General features: G+C 45.0%; 1 protein-coding gene across 5 annotated transcripts in view; it reads right to left on the reverse strand.

Moving 5' to 3' along the window:
* The window catches only part of NRK (Nik related kinase), an 87,091-nt gene extending 71,373 nt beyond the window's left edge, over nucleotides 1-15,718 (reverse strand). For 3 of the 5 annotated variants that reach the window (XR_013775987.1, XM_079318851.1, XM_079318849.1), the window contains exons 1-2: nucleotides 15,520-15,718; nucleotides 10,965-11,030 (exon numbers count right to left, since the gene is read on the reverse strand). Coding sequence is in view for 4 of the 5 variants with exons in the window: in XM_079318851.1 (XP_079174977.1) it covers nucleotides 10,965-11,030; nucleotides 15,520-15,561 (108 nt within the window). In the remaining variant the exon portion in view is untranslated. The remainder of the gene's footprint in view (nucleotides 1-10,964; nucleotides 11,031-15,519) is intronic. The other 2 variants (XM_079318850.1, XM_079318848.1) reach the window with 1 other exon arrangement.
* Between the last annotated feature and the right edge of the window lie 5,675 nt (nucleotides 15,719-21,393).

Here is a 21,393-nt window from a genome sequence, read left to right on the forward strand (position 1 = left end):
TGTGCTCACTTTAAAAATGTACTCTAAAAGTTTAACTATCCACAAGTTTCCAAAAAAGCTTCCTTTTGCAGCTCCTTTGCATATTCTGTCATCTACATCCAGATGCCAAAATCCACCACCAAGGGCTCACTGCTGCTTTGGATAAATATGGTATTATGTGCCAGAGGAAAATTTTGCAGGATAAGCTAAAATTCTACAGCATTGCCAATGCACATATTTAAATAACAGAAATTCAAATAATTAAGTCGCTATTTACAACAAAAGTGTCATTAAAAAAAAAAGCATATAAAAACCCCACACCAGAAAAGCCATCTCCCAAGTGCTCTGCATTGCCTTCCACCTTCTGAATGTTCAGGCTCAGGAGAGCACACGAGATTTCAAGAACTTGCACTACCAAAGACAGAAGCTAAGCCAGTTTTGTTTTTTTTAAGAAAACAGAGTGTATGGGATTGCACTGCTCTTGCATCCAAACACGTTTTAACCAGTCAGCTCATTCCAACCAAGTCTCCAAGATGATTCAAGTCCTGCCTGCTCTGCAAATCAGAGGAGATAAAGTCCTTTGCACCACTGGGGCTTACAGAAAATACCTATTTTTGACAAGTTTCACAAGAAAATAACATAATACATTCAGTAACTGAAGAGTTACAGAAAAACAAATACCTAACAATAAGGGGTTCAGAAATTAGTCACTGATTCCCCTGCACTGATTCTGATTTGGCATTTTTTCTGTAATCAAGGGAGTGCAAGGTGAGCACAAAGCACCACCATGCCACTTTTAGCACTTAACATCCTCTCTGAATAGGTCAAACAAATGACATCATGTGCAAAGGACTAGAAAAAACCAAGGTTTCACATAATTATTTTTAAAGACCTGGTTTGCATACATGGTTTGACCCAGTTTAATTAGAAATGTTATTTCCAACTCAATTTTGTTAAGCGTGGACATGCTCAGTGGCCTGAATCAGGTTTGTCATTTCCCTTTCACTGATCCAGCCACACCAGTCATCAAAACACTCATTTTTTGCATAACTCCCTTTCTGTCCACTTTCACAGTGGCTTTAATAGAAGGAGATTACTGCTCAGTTCTTTGAAAATTTCTGTGTACTTCTGGTACCAGCTCTTTCTCCTTTTTAAAAGAGAATTTGTCATAGAAAAGTCAGCAATGAACTGGAGTACTTTAATATTCATATGTCTCATGATCCAATGAGAGACAACATAGGTTTTATCACTAACTGGGAGAGTAAATGCTGCCCACAGCCAGGGCTGGGTCCAGCTAGTGGCTTTACCCTCACTGCACTGATATGTGAGAACACGATTTTGTGGCAAAGCATCAACCTCCTACCTGCTAAAGCTTCCTCTTGTTCTCACCAAGGTAAAAAAAAAAAAAAGTAAGAAACTGTTTTCTGCAAACCTCAAGGGAGCTGTTGTTCACCAACAGGTCCAGGCACACCCCTGTGACAGACCCAGCCCAGCATCACCTAAAGGACTCGGCTGGGACCACAAAACCTCAGCAGCACATCTGCAGAAATGCACAGCTGCACCCCAGGCAAACACAGAACGGGTGGGAATAACAGAGAAAATTTAACTGCAAAGCCCTCTGTGTCACCTCCTGTATTGCAAACACTGTTTGCTAATAAGGGCCCTTCACAAACATGGATGTGCACCTTGGCAGGCAGGACAGATGTGGCTTCTCATGGCACAACCAACTCCTGGAGCACACTAGAGAGCTGCAGAGTCATCAGCCTGCCCCAGGGTGGGGGGAAATGCAGAGTGAGCACCTTCCCCATTTCTCTCCCTGACCGTGCTCCCAATTCTATAAGGAGAAACCAAAATGCATCAGGCAATGTCTGGGGACTTTTCACATCACACAGCTCAGAAAACAGGGCACTGTACAATGACATCCATGCTACTGGCCTGGCAATAAAGGAAGCCAGAAAGGAAAGAAAACCCACTGCTGGCATATGTTCACCTAATCTGAAGGTACAACCCCTCCAGAAGACCACCCAGCATTTGCACACCAGGGGATCCAACCAGACAGACTCCCCACTATTAACCACAATTTACATTTACACACCAGGGGATCCAACCAGACAAGCTCCCCATTAATAACCACAATTTACAGACCACAGTGTCATCTCCAGCCCAAACTCCACTGGCAGCCACAGTCCCTGCCCAGCCCTGGTGTGGCTCAGCACTGCCTCCACCCCAGCACAGGGGCCTGAAGCCTCCCAGCCTCCCCTAACAGAGCTGGGCTAAAGGATATCTCCACATGACAAAGAATTGCTCTATTTTAATATTAGTAACTTTGAAAGGGAGAGGACTGCCAGAACAATGTAAACAATGCAGGATACAGCAACCACAAAAGTTTAGCCAGCCAGATATTTCGTATCCACACTATGACATTCAACACCCATCTGTGTGACAGACAAGGCTCCAACCATCACCCAGGTCTGGTAAGATCATTTCCTTTCATTCCTGGTCAGAGAACTGTGACTTTGGCAGATGTAGGATGCTAAATGACATTACAGGGACTGGCCAGGAGTTTGCTGTGACTCTGAACAGCCCCATGAATGCAGTAGGTGCTTTGCAAACCTGGGCAGAAACCTGAGCATCCACACAATGTCTCATTCCCTCACCAGTATGAAAATACTGTAACTTCATCACGCAAGCCAGGGAAGGCCATGCAAAGTCTTCCAACAGCTGGGTACCTAGAAGTGAACATAATGTAAAGAAAGGAAGAGGGGAACATAGGAAAGGATGAGTCCAAAATCCTCTCTGTTCTTTATTCTCCAACGTGTGCTATTGGAGAGCTGAGTTTTCAGTCTTTGTTTTGTATCTGCCTCTACTCAAAAAGAGTTCTGACTGATTTTTTCCAAAAGAAAGTTAGTGCATGTCTCTACCCATTCATCCTTCTTTCATTTTCAGGCACATTTTTGGTGAGCAGGGTACCATAGATGCATCCTGTCCCCACTCAAGCCCTGTTTCTGCCAGGGAAGCTGTCCCAGCTGGGACCCAGCAGTCTGCCTGTGCATCCTCTCTCACCAGTGTGAGCCAGCAGCAAAAATACCTTTGGGAAACGTCAGAGCTGCTCAGGCTGATCTGCACAGGCACACAAAGCCCAGGGTGCCCTCAGAGCACCAATCCACTGCCCAAACCCCTTCCATTGCACCCCAGCCACGCCAGGCTCTGCTGCCTCACTGGCACACCCACTCCTCCCCTCCGGCAAAACCTGCCCCCTGTCCCTGGGAGGGACAGCAGAGCCCAGCCAGGGTCTGGGGGAGCAGGCCACCCTTCATCTCCTCCCAGAGCTGCAAGGGGCTGTGCCCCAGCCATGCCCTGGTGCTGCCTGTGCTCTTCTGCAGCCAAAGCACAGCCACACTGGGAGAACCCACCACAGGAATCTGATTTTCAAAGCATGACCAATAATACTTACCTCCAACTCCTAACTTTACCCTCTGATAATAATAAAATGCAATCAGGTATCTACTGCTACCATTTGGCTTCTGGGGGCAGAATGTTTGCAAGAAGCCTGTTACAATAAACACTTCATGTCAGACTGCAAAAAACAAATATTATTTTTTCTAGCTCTTTCTTTTTTCCATATAACAAGACAACATCATGAACAATCTGTGTAAATAATACATTGGAGAATCCATTATCTGAGTCATATGCATATTTATTTCATGATGGTTTTGTTGCATATTTTAGTATAATTGTCCACAGGTTTAAAGCCAAGAGTAAAACAGAAGTAGACAAATCTACTGCAACAGAAATAATTAGTAAACTGGTTACTCTTTTGTTATTTATAAATACAAGGGGAAATGCCTTGCTAAATTCAGCATACTAAATAAGAAAGATATCTACGTTTTACTGAACTTGAGGAATTTTCTTCTCAGAAGGCCATCACACATTTGTCCTTTTCCTCTAAATGTTTCTATTTTTAAAATAGAGATACAAGAACAAATTGCATTTAAAAGCTCATATGAGATGGAGGAACTGCATAGTCAGAAAATGGAATTTAGCAAATTCCAGTTTCAGTAAACACCAACAAAATCTCAGGATTTTGCCAACTGGTCTCGCTGCAAACACTCCTCTCAGAATAGAAAGTCAGAATAATTCACATTAATATTCACATTTCTTTTTGTCATGCCAGATTATTTCAGTATGACTGTACCTTTTTTTCCCCAATCTATTAAACATCCTGATGAATATAAATGCATGTTCAAATGAAGCAAATTAAATGTAATGTTTGGACGTTTCTGAAGCAAAGTTTGAACACAAAAGCCAACTCATTTCTTGAAATTTTCCCACTCTGGCTTCTCTTGAACCCACGTTTGGATTCAAGTGAATGGGTTTGGATTTGAATTTCAAACAGCACGTTGCTCAGTAAGTGGCTGCTAACCAATTTTCACAAATCACCTCCATAAGCACACTAATTCCTCCTAGCCACAAACCCAAGATGCTTCACAAAAACAAAGGCTGCTTTCATTTCAACAGCTACACTCACGTGAAGAGCTCCATTTCCAGCAAATTCATGGGTTTTAGCTATGATGGGAAGCAGAGGCAAGAAGAGAAGCAAGATTTGCTGAGGCCACACCAGCCCCTCTCCCACCTCTATGAAAAAGTGCATTTTTCACACACTCAGAGCTCCTGAAGGCTCTGCCCCACACCCCAGCTGTACCCAGGAGCTAACAACTTCATTTATGCAGGACACTGAAAAGTCACAGTTTGACACAAAGTTTGACTCAATTTAAACATCTCAGATGTTACTAAACTATAATATTTTCAAGGGTAGGAAGCAGGGGGTGGGGAAGAACTGGTCTTTGAGAAGGTGCTTCTAAAGCAAATCTTGAAAACCATTTGGGAATTGCACAAGGTCAGTAGGGTACAAGGGCAGACTTAAAATATGCAAGGACTGAAAAACAAAAAGTGTACTACAAACAGCTGAAAAACAGTTTCTTCTTCAATTTTAGGCAACCAACTGATTTGTTCTTCCTTTTATTGTGCTTTCTTAGCAATAGCCCAGAGGTACCAAAGAAGGACTTGCAAAAAAACATACATGCACTCTTCAGGACACTAAAGCAGAGTTGGAAAGTAAAATTCATTAGGAGCTCTAAGGAAGAATCAGAGACACAGAGATAAGGTGACATGTCCTCACCAGGCTCTGTGAAAAAAGGTAGTTTCTAAAGCTCACCTGCCATGGCAATCAGCTCAAACATCTGTAAACAGCACACTAGATTTTCTGCTGTTTAAAATGAAATAATATTGTGTCATTCATTCATAAACTGTCACAGCTATGGTTTTCTGGACTGCAAAGAGACCATCATGAGTTTTCCCCAAGTTCCACTAATTTATATACCATATACAATGGAAATATTTCTGAGTGGGTCAGATATGGCAAAACTCAGATCCATGAGCTCTCACTGGTGTGCACCTGGATGCTGCTGAGCAGTCAGGATTACTGAAATCAGTGTCACTAGTGAGGTACCTAAAGCCCAGCAAAGTGCTTGAGCAGGGAATTAAGAGCTTGAACTACTTCCTACTCTGCTCATATTACCACCAGTGCATTTTTAGCATGTTCTCTTACCTTCAAAATAGCATGACCCAGTGACAAAATCTGAAGTGTTATGCAACATGAGCTCAAAATGCCAACAGTTTAGGATGAAATGCATTGTACTCTCCCACATGGACTTTTAGCTCTACAACATGGAGGACCTGAAAGCAGCAGGCCTGTCTACAAATTATTTGCAAGGGTTTTACTACTCTCTAATGACACATCTAATTATTGTACATTGCTCTGTTCAGTCAGAGCCTTTATTGTATAGAGGCACTCCACAGCTGAGAGGTTTTTTTCACATCCTTACTCTTCTATTTTTGATAAACTAGTTTGGCTCCTAAGAACCTTAATCAAGTTCCTCTGAAATATTCACTAACTAGAACCAGGACTTCACAATTTGCTAATTAATTTCGCCTGTTTGATCCATTATTTTTAAATCCAGTGCTGACTATGGTCTGGCACTGCCATGCTAATAGGCAGGGAAGCCAAGATAAAAAAAAAAGCCAAACCAAACACAATGCCGAACCCCCAAAAAATCCCAGCACAAAAATGCTCCTGATCCTGATAACTGAATATACACCATTAACTACCTATTATATATATATGCATTTCAAATAAGAGTGGAGGTTTTTTGTATCCTCTCAGTTAGTAATTCACATTCTAATTGGCTGGGTTGATAGCAGGTATGTCTTGAACTCAAACTGAAATTGGAAAAGGCCTCTGGAATGCATGGTCCCACCTTTTAAAAGCAGGGACTTAGGTTATATTAACCAAGACAGTGTCAAACAGCCTTGGATATTTCCAGCAGGGGTGACTCCACAACCACAGTGAGAAACCAATTCCAGTGATGACTCATTCTCATGGTACAGAATTTTCTTCTTACATCCAAATTGAACTTTTCCTGAGCAACCCCCTTGCCCTGTGCATCCCTGTACTGCACCTCCTGCACCAACCACACTGCTGCCTGCTGTAGTTAACTACCTTTTCATGTGGACAAGATAATCAGCTCTTCTACTGATGCCAGGATGATTTTTGCCTTTTCCTATATCTTTTATGTATTTTCATACTCTTTGCATGCATACTTTTAATTCTTTAAGCCTGGTATCTTAGCACAGTCCTGGTATTCTGCCAGGCCAGGAGAGCAAACATCCCAAAGGATTCAGAGCTGGAAGCTCCTATGCAATCTTGAGAAACCAATCCCCCTCTGGAACACACCCTGCAAATAGGATTGGGCCCATCTGGGGGGAATACCTTAGAACAGGGACATGTCACACTACTCATTCAAGCCTCTCCTTGGGACATCTTTGTTAGATATGCTAATTTACAAGGTCTATAAAATTGTATATGTGATTCTGTGTGTGTGCATTTCAGTGCATTTCGCCATAAATACCTTCATGAAACACTTCAGTAAAAACCCTATCCCTTAACAGTGTCTGGCTCTTAATTTTAGGACCAAGAAAAAGGCATCACTACCAACTGAAATAAAGCAAAGAGAGACAAACAAGCACTTTTAGTGCTAATGAAACAGAGTAGCACTTGGTCATTTCTGTAGAATACAACTCATTTCACTTCTTGACTCGTCATAATCTTGAAGACTAAGATTAGCTTGAAAACTGTAACTCACCACAAATGACAACAAAACAACCTGAAATTATGTGTCATCTTTAACGTCTCTGCAGCACTAAGGAGACTGAAATTGCATTTCAGCCCCAAGACACAATCTTTGGAAAGTGGCTATTTCTGACCCACCCACAGAAGGGATGGTTTTAAAATTTTCAGTTTGCACACATTCACCATCTGGATTATACTGAACATAATTGTAATGTTTCTTACATTTAACCTTCCAGGTGCTACCATTAATTAGGGTTTTCAATACAGTCCTCAGATTATAACACTCCATAATTTAGCATGGTTGGGTGATTCTTTCCACACACCACCCAGTCTCAAAAAACCCCATGTTCCTTCCCCCCACCACTCCCAACCTAATTACATCAGCCAGCAAAATGGAATATAAAAAACTTTACAGACTTTCAAATTAAGAAAACTGAAATGTTGTATTTATGTTTTGCTGCACTCCTGCCACTCTACATCAACAGCAAAATAACTCAAAACTCACGTCAGCAACTGAAGCACATTCAATGCCAAGAAGCTAAAAAACTGAACAGGCAAAACCTCACACACTTCCTTACTCAGACCTGCTTCCTTTTTGCATCCTGAGTCCTATGTGACCACAGAGAAATAAAAATATTAGCTATGCAGAGGAAGGCAGGGTTGCTACCAGCCCCTGCTCAGCCCCAGCAGCAGCACTGCTGCTTCTCCATCAGCTGCTTTACTGGGAAACCACATCTTCCTTCTTGCCTCTCACAGCTCCAAACCAGAGCACCCCTCCAAGGTCCCTGTGCCCTCAGACTCCATTAAAGATACAACCATTCTGCACACACAGCAGCTGCAAATCTGTCAGGGTTTATCACCAGCCTCCAAGATCATGTGCCAAAACACATCAGCCCCTGGAACTATCCAAAGGACTGGCCTCTCTTTCCCTGGGCCACTGACAAATGGCAAGCCCAGGAGATGGCTAATCCACATCACTAAAAATAAGGAAGACAAATACCCCAATCAGGTGCCTCTTGACACCAGAAAACACCACTGCTGACCTCATTTGGCCCATGAAAACTGCAGAAGGATGAGGACTGTCAGAGCATGGCTGAATGAGAAGGATTAAGAACAATTCCTCTTCATCTTTACAACTGAAAAACCAGAGCAGCCATAAACTCAGAGTCTCACATCCTCTTCTAGAGCTCAGGAGAAATTGTGTGACCCAAACACTTCAAAAATGGCAACCCCTTCAGCTGCCCCCATATCTCCCTGTCCCCACTTACTCAACAGAAATATGACCCTGCATTGAAAACTGGAGCACAGAAAATGCTTATCAGGCTTCTACAGAAGAAACACCTCTCGTCAAAGATTATGAAACTAACAGCAGAAGTCTTTGAAAAAAATAAAATTTCACTTCCCCTGAACTTACAGTTTAGTTATTACTGAACACACAAGCACAGTCCAGCACACAGCTGTCCTACAGCAAGGGTGATGGACCAAGAGCCACTTCAGAGCCACAGAGCCCATTCAGCTGAACTCCTGGAGCTAATGGGAGCAGGCAAAGAACTCAGCAGTGCATGTCTCAGCAGATCCCAAAGATTCCAAGGGACACCTTCAGTCTGCTCACCCCCCATACTGATAGTTATGTGATACAAAACATTGCTCTGCTGTCTGAGGGTCCTTAATGATCAGCAGCTCCAGAAACCCTCAAAAATGCTGGTCCTCATCCTTTGGAGAGGAATCCCTCATGCTCTGCACACTCATTTTCATCCCTGGCCTCAAGAGCAGGCAGGAGCACAGACAGATCTTGCCAGAAGCAGAGCATGGGATGTGCAGAAACTTCTCTTTTCCATACACATTCAATAGAGATGGTGCAGAGACTGGACACCACCTGACCTTCAGCTCCTCAACTGAGCAGAGAAAGGCACAAAAGTGTCAACACTCATCCTTCCCAACTACCAGCAAATGCACTGCTTCCAACCTTTCAGTCTTCCCTCACTGGCAGGGAAGACTCTGTGCTACCACCTCCCATGGCATTATTCTGACTCACCTCTTAGCCAAGATTGTTCTTTGGATTCCAGCACATGGAAACCAGGAATTAACTGAAAAACTCATCTGTCATTTCAAGAGGTAATGAAGCCTAAATCTCATGAATTCTGGGTACCATCAGATTTTTTTCCCATCTAATTCACACTTTCCAAAGGTTGAAGTTGTCAGTACTTCTGTATTTATGTCCTACTGCTTCATAAGTGGTCAAAAAAACATGCTGGATTTTAGTTAGCTATTGTACACAAATCTTTATAACGTTTCTACTCAGCTCTAGCATTGTTATGTGTACAATTCATACTTCTTTTATTTTAAAAGACCCTGAACTGGAACTGGAATAATTCAGTGTGAATAATACTCTCTTTCAATAAATCTGTTAAACATGGTCTTCCAAATCTAATGATGAATCCTCAAAATTTTATTTTCATTTTTATAGAGTTGCATATATTAAAATATGAATCATCTTCATAGCCAACAAAGCAATTTAGTAATCCTGAATATAATTTATCAGCCTGGAATGAGTTTTTCTTTGATTATGTGCAAATTACTCTGTGTAGTTTCTGAACATATGGAAGAATCTAACACCTCAGGAGAATAAAAATATGTTCTACTGATATGAGCAAAGTATATGGATAACAGAAACTAATTTATAACTTAAATATTTATAATCACAAGACAAAGCACAAAGTGCACTTTGATTGCACAAAAATGCAAAATGATTCCAGAATTCCATTAATGCACTTTACTATCAGTTGTAGCATTTCATAGATCAGAGGACACACTACACAGATGTTAAAAAGAAAAGTGAGTATGAGCCTAATTTCCCATGGCCAGTGCAGAAGCAGCAGTTCCATCGCAGCTCCCTCCTGCTGAGGAAACAGACATTTGCTCTGGGTGCAGTGCCTTCCTTAGATGCTCCAGCCAGTCCCAGAATGAGCAGAGACTCAAATCATTCCCAGAGCTGTCAGACCCTCAGTGAGAGCAGCCTTTGGTACCATTTTAAATTGTCACTGTCAATATTTCCTGCACATTTTGGCAACTAACTAACATGAGCTACATGACAGCTCAAAACCTTTTCTTTTGCAGCAGAGAAGCAAACTATGGTGCTCCTTCCTGCTTCTGCCATGATTAAGCAGCTGATTCATACTCAACATTCATAAAAGGTGACTAGATTGAAATTTTTATTTCCCAATATACGATAAATCCAGACACAAAAAGAAGGTCAACTGTTTCACAGAACATTCAGGAGGTTTGGGATCTTTTTACAGGTGGAAAATAACAGCACCTCTGAATCTTTCTTGGCTTGGCAAACAATGTTAATTGCTGCAGTTTCTTGTTTGGGGGCTCTGCTGTGATACCACAGTGACAAAGGTAATGACAGAAATCAGACTTCACTGCCTGCCTGCAGAGCAGGGCTCATTGACACCTCTGTCTTGAGCACTGCTGTCCAAGTTCTAAACTTCACCCAATCCAGGCCTAATTCAGCCATCACTGATGTAAATTTCTGCCAGACACCTTTTAAATAATTTTGAAAAAAGAGAAAGCAAGCACAGAGCAGAGGGAAGTCAGTACAAAAGTCATTTATGTGACCTGTGGCAGCAGAGACATGAAGGAAAGACCATGGAATCTCACATTTTGCATTATGCAGAAGAGAGAGCAAGATAAACCAGGCTGCCACTGGAACAACTGTCCACCTCCTTAGCTGGTGCTCACTTCTGCTTTAGGTAATACAGAACAACATCCTTAATTAAAGAGGCATCCAAACCTTATAGACTTGTCCATATGTCCCATTTCCAACAACCTGCACCAGTTCAAATATTCCCGCAGGGTCCTGCAAAAAGCAGAAGAAATTACATTATTTGGATTAGAGCAACCACTTCATAACTGAAACTAATTGTACACCACCAAAATGAAATCTCCTAAGCATCTGTGTTACATACCAAAGGGGAAATTGCCAAAACACAGGGTAGAAATGCATTAATGTTTAAGTTTTCAGTCAAGTTTCACAAAACTCTATATACACAGTAACTCAGTGAAGACTGGCAGGATAGCACTAAAGCAGATACAACAAATAAATGAAAATGTGTGAAAAATACTAGAATTCAGCTGCTGACTCCGCTTACAGCAGAATAAGGATAAACTCCAGGTTCCTAAGCCTTACCAGACTGAGATAGCCTGGAGGCTGAGCTGCTGTTCTCTGCTGTGAAACACTTGGTATGAGCAGTGCAATAAAGAAAAAAACCTAAAGAGCAGAACTGAAAAATTTACAATATAAAGCACCTGAGGCCAGTTACCTCAGTGAAGGGAAATGAACCAAACCAGGTAACCTTAACTTACAGGCAGGCTGAGAACACTCAACTCTCCTGCTCTGCAAACATGGCAAAGTGAATTTGACTGAGGGATTGAACTCTTGGCTTTGAACCCAAACTAGATTGCTGTTAATTTTGCATAAAAGATTAATGAGTCAGGTGATCAGTCAGCCATTCCACACTGGTGCTATAGCACCAGTTGCTCTGACACCAACCACTGGAGCTGAGGCTCTTCTTCAGCACTGCTGCAGCCCCTCAGGCACAGACAGCCCATCCTGCTGCAAGGCATGGGCAGTGCCTGCCCTGAATGACTGAGTACATCAAAATATCTGGTGCTTCAGTTAAAACTCACTTGAGTGATTTATTTAAAACCATTAAGAACTCAAGAGATCAGTTTCTTGGTTTCTGGCTAAGCCATTTATCACTGCTCATTTCTTGCCGTGGTATTGCTGAGAGTTTTATATAAAATATTATTAACTCCATGTGTCAGTTTTACCACATCTGTTTCAGCAATCTGTCATGTCAGCTATTGCTATTGGTACTGCTGAGGGATGTGATACAGAAAAACATTATCTCAGAAGAACAATTTCTATTCCCCTGGTTGCAAAACATCCTTTTTTAGAGGTATCAACTTTCTCTCCACTCCACTTATATGTTAATCCTCTAATATAAGTAATTCTTCATATCTGATATGGAAATGTTTATCTTGGCAAAATCCCAATGGAAACATACAGGGGTTTTTTCTGAGCAGATTCTACCTTTATTGGCACAACTGGCATGATAAATGGCAAGAGCTTTCAGAACAACACAGCCCAGACTTCCATAACTGAAAGAACTAATGAGTTCATTTGGTTTGAAGTTAAATGAGTTTTAATCTAAAACTTCCTGGACTGCCAACCTTATAATACTTTTTCTTTTTTTAATAAAGCAATGTATAAATCAGATCAAGATAGCTTATTTTTGACCCATGCAGGTCAGTCTGTGTCTCTTTTTCTTTGTCTCTTATTTTAAAACAAGTCAGTAAGCCTTCTAGACTTAAACCCCAACTCCAAAATTCCTCACTGAAAAGGAAATCCCTGGGAACACTCACATATGGACTTTAGTACAAGCATAGGATTGCCTACAAGACTGGATCTCACTGAAGTTTTCTTTGCTTTCTTCTCATTTCCTCATTTTATGTTTTGACTAGTCTGAATATAAACAAATACTTTAGTGGGGCTGTAGTTAGCAAATAAACCATTGCTACTGCTGGAGCAACTGGTGGGTGGCACAAAACCTCTGCTTCATGTGCAACCTCTGCACAGAGCTCTGCTGTGGGCAGCTCATGGTCAGGCAGTGACACTCACAGCAGCTCTGAGGAGCTCTGCCAGTGAAGGGCTTCCAGGGATAACACCTACAGGGAAGCAGGAGCAGCACCCTGACTCCCCATCTCTCCTGCAGAAAGCAGCACTGCTGAATTAAGAAGTGCCCACAGTGCACAGAAACCTAGAGGAACCTAAATTGCATTTTCAATTTGGAATTTGCCTGTCTCACTTAAGTGTGTGCTGCCTTCGCCCTTCTTCTCTAAGTTTATTTACTATGCAAATACAGTAATTTAAGTGTCCCAAAAATAGCTTCTCTTGCCTCTTTCAATAAATTCAATTCTGATTTAACATTCTAATAGTTTGTTTCTAAAGGCTTCTGACACTCTAGGAAAGATCCTAACAATTCTCTAAATAAACATTACATTAAAGTTAATATAGTGGAAATCCTATCCTGTCCTTGCTAGCAAATTGAGCATTAACATCTCAAGCCTACACAGGTCTGAGTGCAACTTGGCCATCCTTTTAATCAGGACACCACAGTGAACCAAGGCTTGTTAAGAGTCATAAAGGATATTAATCTGGGCTCTGGTCCTTGGATGCCTTTGTTTGCTTGGATATCAGCACTGCATTATTTGCTGGCATTCTTCACAATGGGCCACCTTAATTATCTTGGAGTTACATATCATTGATGCAGTGCTTCCTCTCAGCTACCACTTAAGCCCATAGTCCAGCTAACCCTTCAGCAGCCAGCACCTGCCAAATGCTAGATTCCCTTTGAAAGATGCCAAAATCCTGGCCTGAACATTCATCACTCTAAGGTTAATTACCATCACACATTCTACCATATGGTGAGCACCTTGAGTTGTCTGCAGTGCACTCAGAAAGCAAGAGCAAGGCTGCTGACCCAGAGGCACCCAGGCCACATCCATCTCCTCTGCAGGGCAGAATGAAAAGCAACAGACCCAGCAAGAGTGTGACCAAAATGCACTTTTCCCATCCCTGCAGCTAAAGAAGATACAGGTGTCTGAAACACAGGTTCTTCTACAGAGCCTCTGGACCTCAGCACCTAATGCAGAGTTCAGGAGCTTTCCAGCCTCTGGCTGCCCTGGTGAACCCAGCAACATGAGGAAACCACAGGTCCCCTTCCCTCCAGGGAAAGGGGAGAGCCCTGGCAAACACCCACTTGGAGGGGAGCAGAGCAACCCCAGCTGGAAAATGACCCCACTCACAACTGTGGGATGCTGGAGCACAGCTCCCCCAGACCCCAGGAACCATTCTAAACACAGGAAAGGCAAGGCACCTGTCTTTAAATAATTCCCACAGCTCAGCCTCACCAGCCTCTCATTTCCTACTTAGAACAAACCCCAAACTAAGTCTGCTGATATGTGCAAAGGTGTTCCTTCCTAAACGAGACATTTATCCCTTCCCTGTTGAGACTGAAACTCAGGCTGCTCTCAGCCTTGGGAGGCTGTGAATCAGATGGCTCTGTCACAAAGCCTGCTGTCTGCTTCACAGAATGACTCCTTTTCAAACTCACACTATTTCCTTATTTATTCAAGGAGATGAGATTCATCTGCTAAAGCTCTAAAGAAGAACTTCAATTATTTTGCCTTACACCTCACAGCAGAGCCAGATTAAACTTCTGCTTGCTTAGCCAGAAGCCTTTTGCCATCCTTCCTAACTTTACTGTCACTGCTGCTTTTCCTCTTTCAGCCTCCAGTCAGGAACACCCTCCTCGCCATGTGGATATTGCAAAGGCTTGTCCCAGCCCTCTTTCTTTTTTTCCCTGGTATTTTTAGAAAGTGGCTTTCTTTGGTTTCACTGTCTGGGGATGACTGCTTTTCGCCACAATTGAACTCTTCCCTCCTCTTCTGTCGAGAGCGCTCCACAAAAGCCCTGCCTGGGTTGGACGGGCTGCTCGGGGCTCAGCCCCTGTGAAAAAAGGGCAAGTGGAACTCGGGGCATCACACACAGCCCTGATGCTGCTTTGAGGTTGTGAAACACCGATAGCACGGCTTTTAATGTGGCCAAAGTTTGGCTTAGGTGAGAAACATAAGAGGATAACAATAAAAATTCACAGCAAACCAGGTGAATGCTGACTTTACTAGCCTGGGGAAAGGAGGGGGGGGGATAAAAGATCCAAAACTTCAAAAACAACAAAAAGGCCACAAAAGCCAAACCCCCATGCACATCGATGTTTTATTCCAGAAGATACTAATTTCCCATTTGCTTTCTCTCCAGAGCACTCAGAACACCTTTAGGGCTGTCGGTAGGAATTATTTATTATCCCGGCAGGGAAGGAGGCTCCGCGGCGCAGCAGCGCTCCCGCGGGACCCCCGCTCCGGCCGAGGGAGCGCGACCTGGGGGAGCCCCGGGGCTGCGGGGCCGGGAGAGAACCGGGGCTGCGGAGCCCAGAGGCTGCGGGGCAGAGACAGCCCCGGGGCTGCGGAGCCGGGAGAGAACCGGGGCTGCAGCCCCGAGCATCTCCGCTGCCAGCGCGGGCACGGGCAGCATCCCCCCGCCGTCCCCGCCACCGCCGTCCCCCGGTCCCCGCGCTGCCGCCCGCCCCTCGGCGCTGCTCCCCGAGCGCAGAGCGGAGCTCCGGGCAGCGCACAGCGCGGGCGAGCCTCGCACACGCCGCGGAGCCTCGCAGCGGGGCCGGCAGCCCGAGCCCGGGTGGGGGTCGGGGTCCCCCCGCCGTCCTTACCCGCAGCGCCGCCAGGTCGATGCCGTCCAGGCTGCGGGCCATGGCTCCGCGCTAACGGGGCCCGGCCGTGCCCCGGCGGGCGCAGGGAGCCGGGCATGCCCGGCCCGCCGCAACGCCCTCCCCGGCCCGGGCGGCCGCCGCCGGCAACTTCGGCGGAGGGAGCAGCTCGGGGAAAAGTTTGCGAGGAAGTGACGTGCGGAGCCGGCGGGGGTCGGGGCCACCTGCCGCCCGCGGGGCGGGGGCGGCCGCGCTCTGCCCCCCACGGGCGGGGGATCGCCTCTGGGGTATGGGATACGGGATATGGGATGTGGGGTATGGGATGTGGGATATGGGATGTGGGGTATGGGATGTGGGATATGGAATATGTGGTATGGGATATGAGGTATGAGATATGGGATATGGGATGCGGGATATGGGATACGAGATGTGGGGTATGGGATGTGGGGTAGAGGATATGGGGTATGGAGTATGGGATATGGGATATAGGATATGGGATACGGGATATGGGGTATGGGAGGTTCCCTGCACGCACCGCCCCACGCGGGCCAGCGAAGGGCCGGGCGAGTGCGGGGACCCCTCCGCTCCCGGCCCGGCGCTGCGCTCCCGCACGGGGGGGGCCCTGAGCCAGCCGCTAACCAAGCCTCTGAAACACCCCAAAACTGCAGTGACAGCGTCCAACCAAGAGGATTTTATTCAGGCACAGCAGAGACACCGCCAGCCCCTTCCCCTCAGGTAACGGGAGCTGCGAACACGAGCCGGGGGTGACGGCAGCGCTGCCCCAGCGCTGCCCCAGCGCTGCCCCAGGGATGCTCCAGCGATGTTCCAGCGATGCTCCAGCGCTGCTCCAGTGATGCTCCAGCGCTGCTCCCGCACCGCTCGGCCCCGCCGCTCCCTGCGGAGCGAGGCCGTGGCCGTGCCCGCCGTACCGAGCTGCAGCCGCTCCGCCAGCCCGGCCCCGGACAGAACCAGCGCGGCACCGGAGCCTCCGCTCCGGCAATTGGGACCGCAGGAGGAACACGCCGTGCAGCACTAGTGCAGCAGGCTGGAAGGACCTGTGGGTATTCTCGGGCCTCGCATTTAGAGACAAATATCGGTGGAAATGCATATTTCTGAGACAAAGTCCTTAAACATTCTCGAAGGATGTTCAGGGCGTTGTCCCCTCGCAGGGAGCAAGCGAAGGGGCCGAAATTCTCAGTCGGTACTTTCACAGTTCCAGACATAAATCAAAACAAAGTGGTCCAAGTGTCTTTGGTGCCTATTAGCACACCAGGGCAGCTGCAATGCCAGCAGCGAGGGGCAGTGTTGTAATAAAGGCATTTGGCAATTTCCTTGAAAGAAGTGCTGATCACTCAGCTTCAAAGTGTTCCTGTAGAGCAGCCCACGTTGGGTACCTTATTGCTAGTGTGACCCTGAATTTGTGCTTGTGCCTGCCTGCAGGCCAGCATGTGGAGGCACTGACAGAGAGTTGGGGTCAATCACGGCATTAAAGTGTAAGTTTGTTGAAGAACTGAACATGCAATGTAGCGACGTGCAGTGCAGCAGAAATCCACACACAGCAACAGCCCAGCCCCCTGCTATCCCCTGGGTAGCATTTAGAAAATTCTGGCCCTCTGTCACCTTTGTCAAAGCTAAACCAGAGCTTTGCTCCCCATTTGAGCCTTCCTGCCTTACATAAATACATCATTAGCCTTTTTGCTTGTGTTATTTCTCACAATCCCTATTTATCTCTTCTCTCTAACCTTCAGGCTGTCCTTTGTCTCCTGCCACTTTCCACTTCCTTCCTGCCTCCCTGGTGAGAGCTGGTGTGAAACTACTGACTTGTCTGCCCAACACCCTCTCACCCTCTCCATCTCTTTAAGAGATCCTTTGCTGAAATCAATCCTGCCTGCCTTGCTCACCTCTGGTGAGTGCTCCAAACTTGAGGATTAATTTCCACTTGACAGAAAGCTCTACTCGAAAATGAGAAGTATAAAAGTGTTTACAAGCAGAACATGGCTTGTAGTATTTTTGCAGGCAGATCTCACTATCCCTGCTATGTGCTTTTACCACCACATTTCCTTGCCCTCCCCCTGCACCCTGCAGGAGTTTCTGTGGGTGCTCCAGTCCCACTCACACCAGTGCAGGCAGAGCTCTGAGCAATTCTTCCCTTGCTGCTGAGGAAGGCAGAGCATCCTTTCCCATAAAGCCCCTGCAGCTCTGACTTTTGCCACTGATATTCACAGCAGATCTGTTGAGGCTACAAATACCACAAGGACAAGGCTACTTCACATAGTAGAACCAGATTTACAAGGCCAGAGTTCTTCACCAGCTTGCTGACTGGTTCTCCAGACACAGAAATGTGCTCCAGGTGTCCCCCACAGCCTCATGACCTGCTCCTGGCAAATCCTTCCAAAGCCCTGAGCAAGCAGGGTGCTCGTGCTGCTGCTGACCTGTGAGCAGGCTCTCCCACCTGCTCCTCTGCAGGAAGCTGTGTGGCAGAGTAACACCCAGGAATCAGAATTTGGATGCATTAGTGCAATTGTTAATAAACCCACATTCACCTTACCAGTAATAAAAAGTGATCAGGTTCCCTTAATAATAAATTCAGTTTAAAAAATACCAAACAACGAAAGCATAACAAAGACAAGAGACAATTAAATGCTATCTGTACAGCTTTCCTCTCCAACAGCCACAGTCAAAACCCTGAAGCCAAATTCAGCAACCACAGACCCAAACATAAAAACCTTTTAAATGTCTATGTGCATGCAAAGGATGTTTTGTATTAAAAGGGAAGTGCAAGAATGAAGGGGAAAGAACTTCCTTTGTTTCAGCAAAGGAAATGCCATTGTACCCCAGAAGTACTGGGCTAATTCTGAGCTCTTCTGTCATCATCCCAACACAGATTTGGGCCCATAATAATCCTACCAAGAGTAATTGCCCTTGCCAGATGTAACAGTCAGTAAAGGAAGAGAGTGTTTAAAGCTGAGGCTCAAATTGACATGCTGGCTTGTTTCCTCTAGCTTGTTTATATTGGGTCTCAGCTACAGGTGTGAAGCTGGCAGAGGAATAAACAAGGAGATAACTCAGAACAAGATTTCTGGTCTACAGTAGACAAACAGCTTCTTAAACTGAGGGCTTAGCCTGAAAAGGGCAAACTGACTCATTTCAGCATTTCTCACCTCTCTGAACTCTAAATTCAGAAAAAATATCATTGAGAAAATCTCCAACACACATGATCATTATAATGAAATAATCAGCCAGATGATGCTCAGGGAATGGAGATCCATGGCTGTGGGAACAGCCAGGCTCAGCAGTTCATGCCATATCTGTGACTCCAGAGCCAACCCTCTGCATATAATTCCCAGCATTTTCAGGAAACAAATCCAACATAAAGCTCAGAAACCCCAAAGCTCAAGCTGGGCTCCCTGCAGTACAGGTAGGAGACAAATACCTGTCCAAGCTTGTGTGCCCTCTCCCAGCTGAGAGCCATCCCAGTGTGCCAGCCTTTGCCAGGACTCCTCTCTGCAGCAGCATGTGCACCAGCCTCAGACAGGATTTCTAGGAGCACCAGCTTTCCCTGGCACTGAAACACTCCCTGGGAGATTCATTTTGCTGGAAGCTTTCTTACCTTCTGTAAGGAACCTGTGTTATGCCCATGCCTGAGGCACCTGATCACATTGATGCTGGCACTCCAACATCAGCACTTTTCTCTCAGAATAAAAACACTTCAGAAAATTCTCCATTACTTTTGGCTTTTATATGAACTAGAGATTTTAGACATCTCCTTAGTATTTCTTTAGGGGACAACCCTTGGTTGGCTAGGGTTACACATTAAAAGTCTTCATAGGCTTGTATACAGCCTGGATGTGTCTGGATGCTATCTTGGTAGCAGTCACACAATGCCAGAGTTCTATTCCTTGACCACAGAAAAGCAGAGAGTACTTGTATCAGTTCACACCTTGGAAAATACCAGGATAACTTAGTGCAGCTGCTGCAAAATGTTTTTGGACTGTGAAGGGAAGATTTAAGTTTCAGGCCGTGGACATCCACTTGCATTCCAATTTAGTGAAAAGAGGCAAAAAACCCCAACACAATCCACTTCATATCTTCAGTATTCCTGGGACCCGTCCCTACAGTGCTTGGAAATCACAGTAAAATGTCATTTTCAATGCACTGTTGGATTGTGCTCTGAATATTTCTCATGCTTTCTCCTATTTGAACTGAAGAAAATTCCCACTTCATTCCAAACACATTAAGGCTGGGCCAGAAAGTCATATTTAAACCTGAATCTGTCTTCAGATTTCCACTTTGCACTGCTGCATTAGGATCAAGAGGCAGGGTTGCTATCCTGAGTAAACTGGAAATACCAGAAATCCAGACAAACAAACCAAAGCAGTAATTTCCCGTACAGTACTCAGTAGCACATACAGTAGTTTCCAGCTCTTTAAAAATTAAATAAATCTTTTCAGTTCCTGGCAACCACACTAGTTCAGTTTCACAGGATATCCAAAATGAGACCAAACAGCTTCCTTCCCAAAGGATTCCTGAGTGGACAGGCAAGCTGGAAAAAGTGCCTCTGACTACTGTAATCCCAGCCAGGATGTCCACCTCATTTCACAAGGCTAAAACTTAATATGCAGGTCTCCCACAAAATGTGCATTTCTCCAAATGCTGCTCACTGGGACTTTTGCAGGAATTAATTTCCTTCCCAGTGGTACAGACGAGGCAGCCCTGGCAGGCTGTCCCAGCTCAGGGAGCAGAGGAGCTCTGTCCCTGAGCACTGATAACCCTCCTGACCCAGCACTTCACAGCATTGTTCCAGCTCAGCCCTTCACAGTTTCTTGAGGAAACAAACGCTGCCCCTGGAAGTTTGCAGCTTCCCATCAGGCCAGCACACAGCCCTGCTCTCCCTGGGAACAGCCACACCAACTTCCAGCAGAGGAGCACATCTTCCGTCATGATGGGGTTTCACACTCCTGTCTTTGGTCTCTGTTCCAGCACCTGCTGAATCCTCAATCCTTTTCTGCAGTAATATATGAATTATATAGATAACTGCTTCCCTGCATGAAAGCTATTTCTATTATTTTGCATCTCCATGAGAAATTTTCCTACTCTGATTTTCTCTTCTTTCCTGTGCCACTGTGACTCTGCCTCATATCAGAACACCAAGTCAGCATCTGCCTGCTACAATGACACCAGTGCACAAAGGCTGGCTGGCAATTTTGCAAAATAAAGATAATGTATTGAAATAAATTGAACTCTCAGGTTTTGTGTAACTATTGTATCTTGCTGTTGTGCAGCCATCTGCCTTGCTAGAGGTTTTCCCCTTCCCTCCCATCCTCTGCAAATTTATTTCTTCATTCAAAGTAAGAACACTTTGAAACACTTTGCAAGGAACAGTAGCTATATGTTACTAGGTCATCAGATCCCAATGGGGTTTATGAATACCATAATGAATTTCAGTCCAACATCTGTCTGCTCTCTGAAACAGATGCAATTATGGAAAAAAATAGCTGCTGCCTCTTCACAGGCAAATCTCTCAGTTAAAAAAAAAATAAAACACGAAAACTGACAATGCACAGTTTAATCACTACCACATTAAATTTATCAGTCAAAATATCACATGGCAGACAGCCTTTTTCTGAAAGCAAGACAAGCTGTGGTAATTCTGGCAGACAAGCAAGGGTTTTTTGACTTTAGAAAATCCTGCAGGCACAGCTCTGCCAACCAAATACTAACTCTGGATGACTCAGACCACGGTTCCCTTTTATCCAAACCACTGAAGTTTGGTGGTTAGCTAAAAAGGAACTGGTATCTGAATCACCATGAGTTGGGAGGAATTGTCAGATTAAAGTCTTGGGCACGGGGTTTTGGGGGCAGGGAGTTGGTTTGGTT

Source organism: Erithacus rubecula (genome assembly GCF_903797595.1).
Source record: "Erithacus rubecula genome assembly, chromosome: 15".
NCBI classification, from domain to species: Eukaryota; Metazoa; Chordata; class Aves; order Passeriformes; family Muscicapidae; genus Erithacus; species Erithacus rubecula.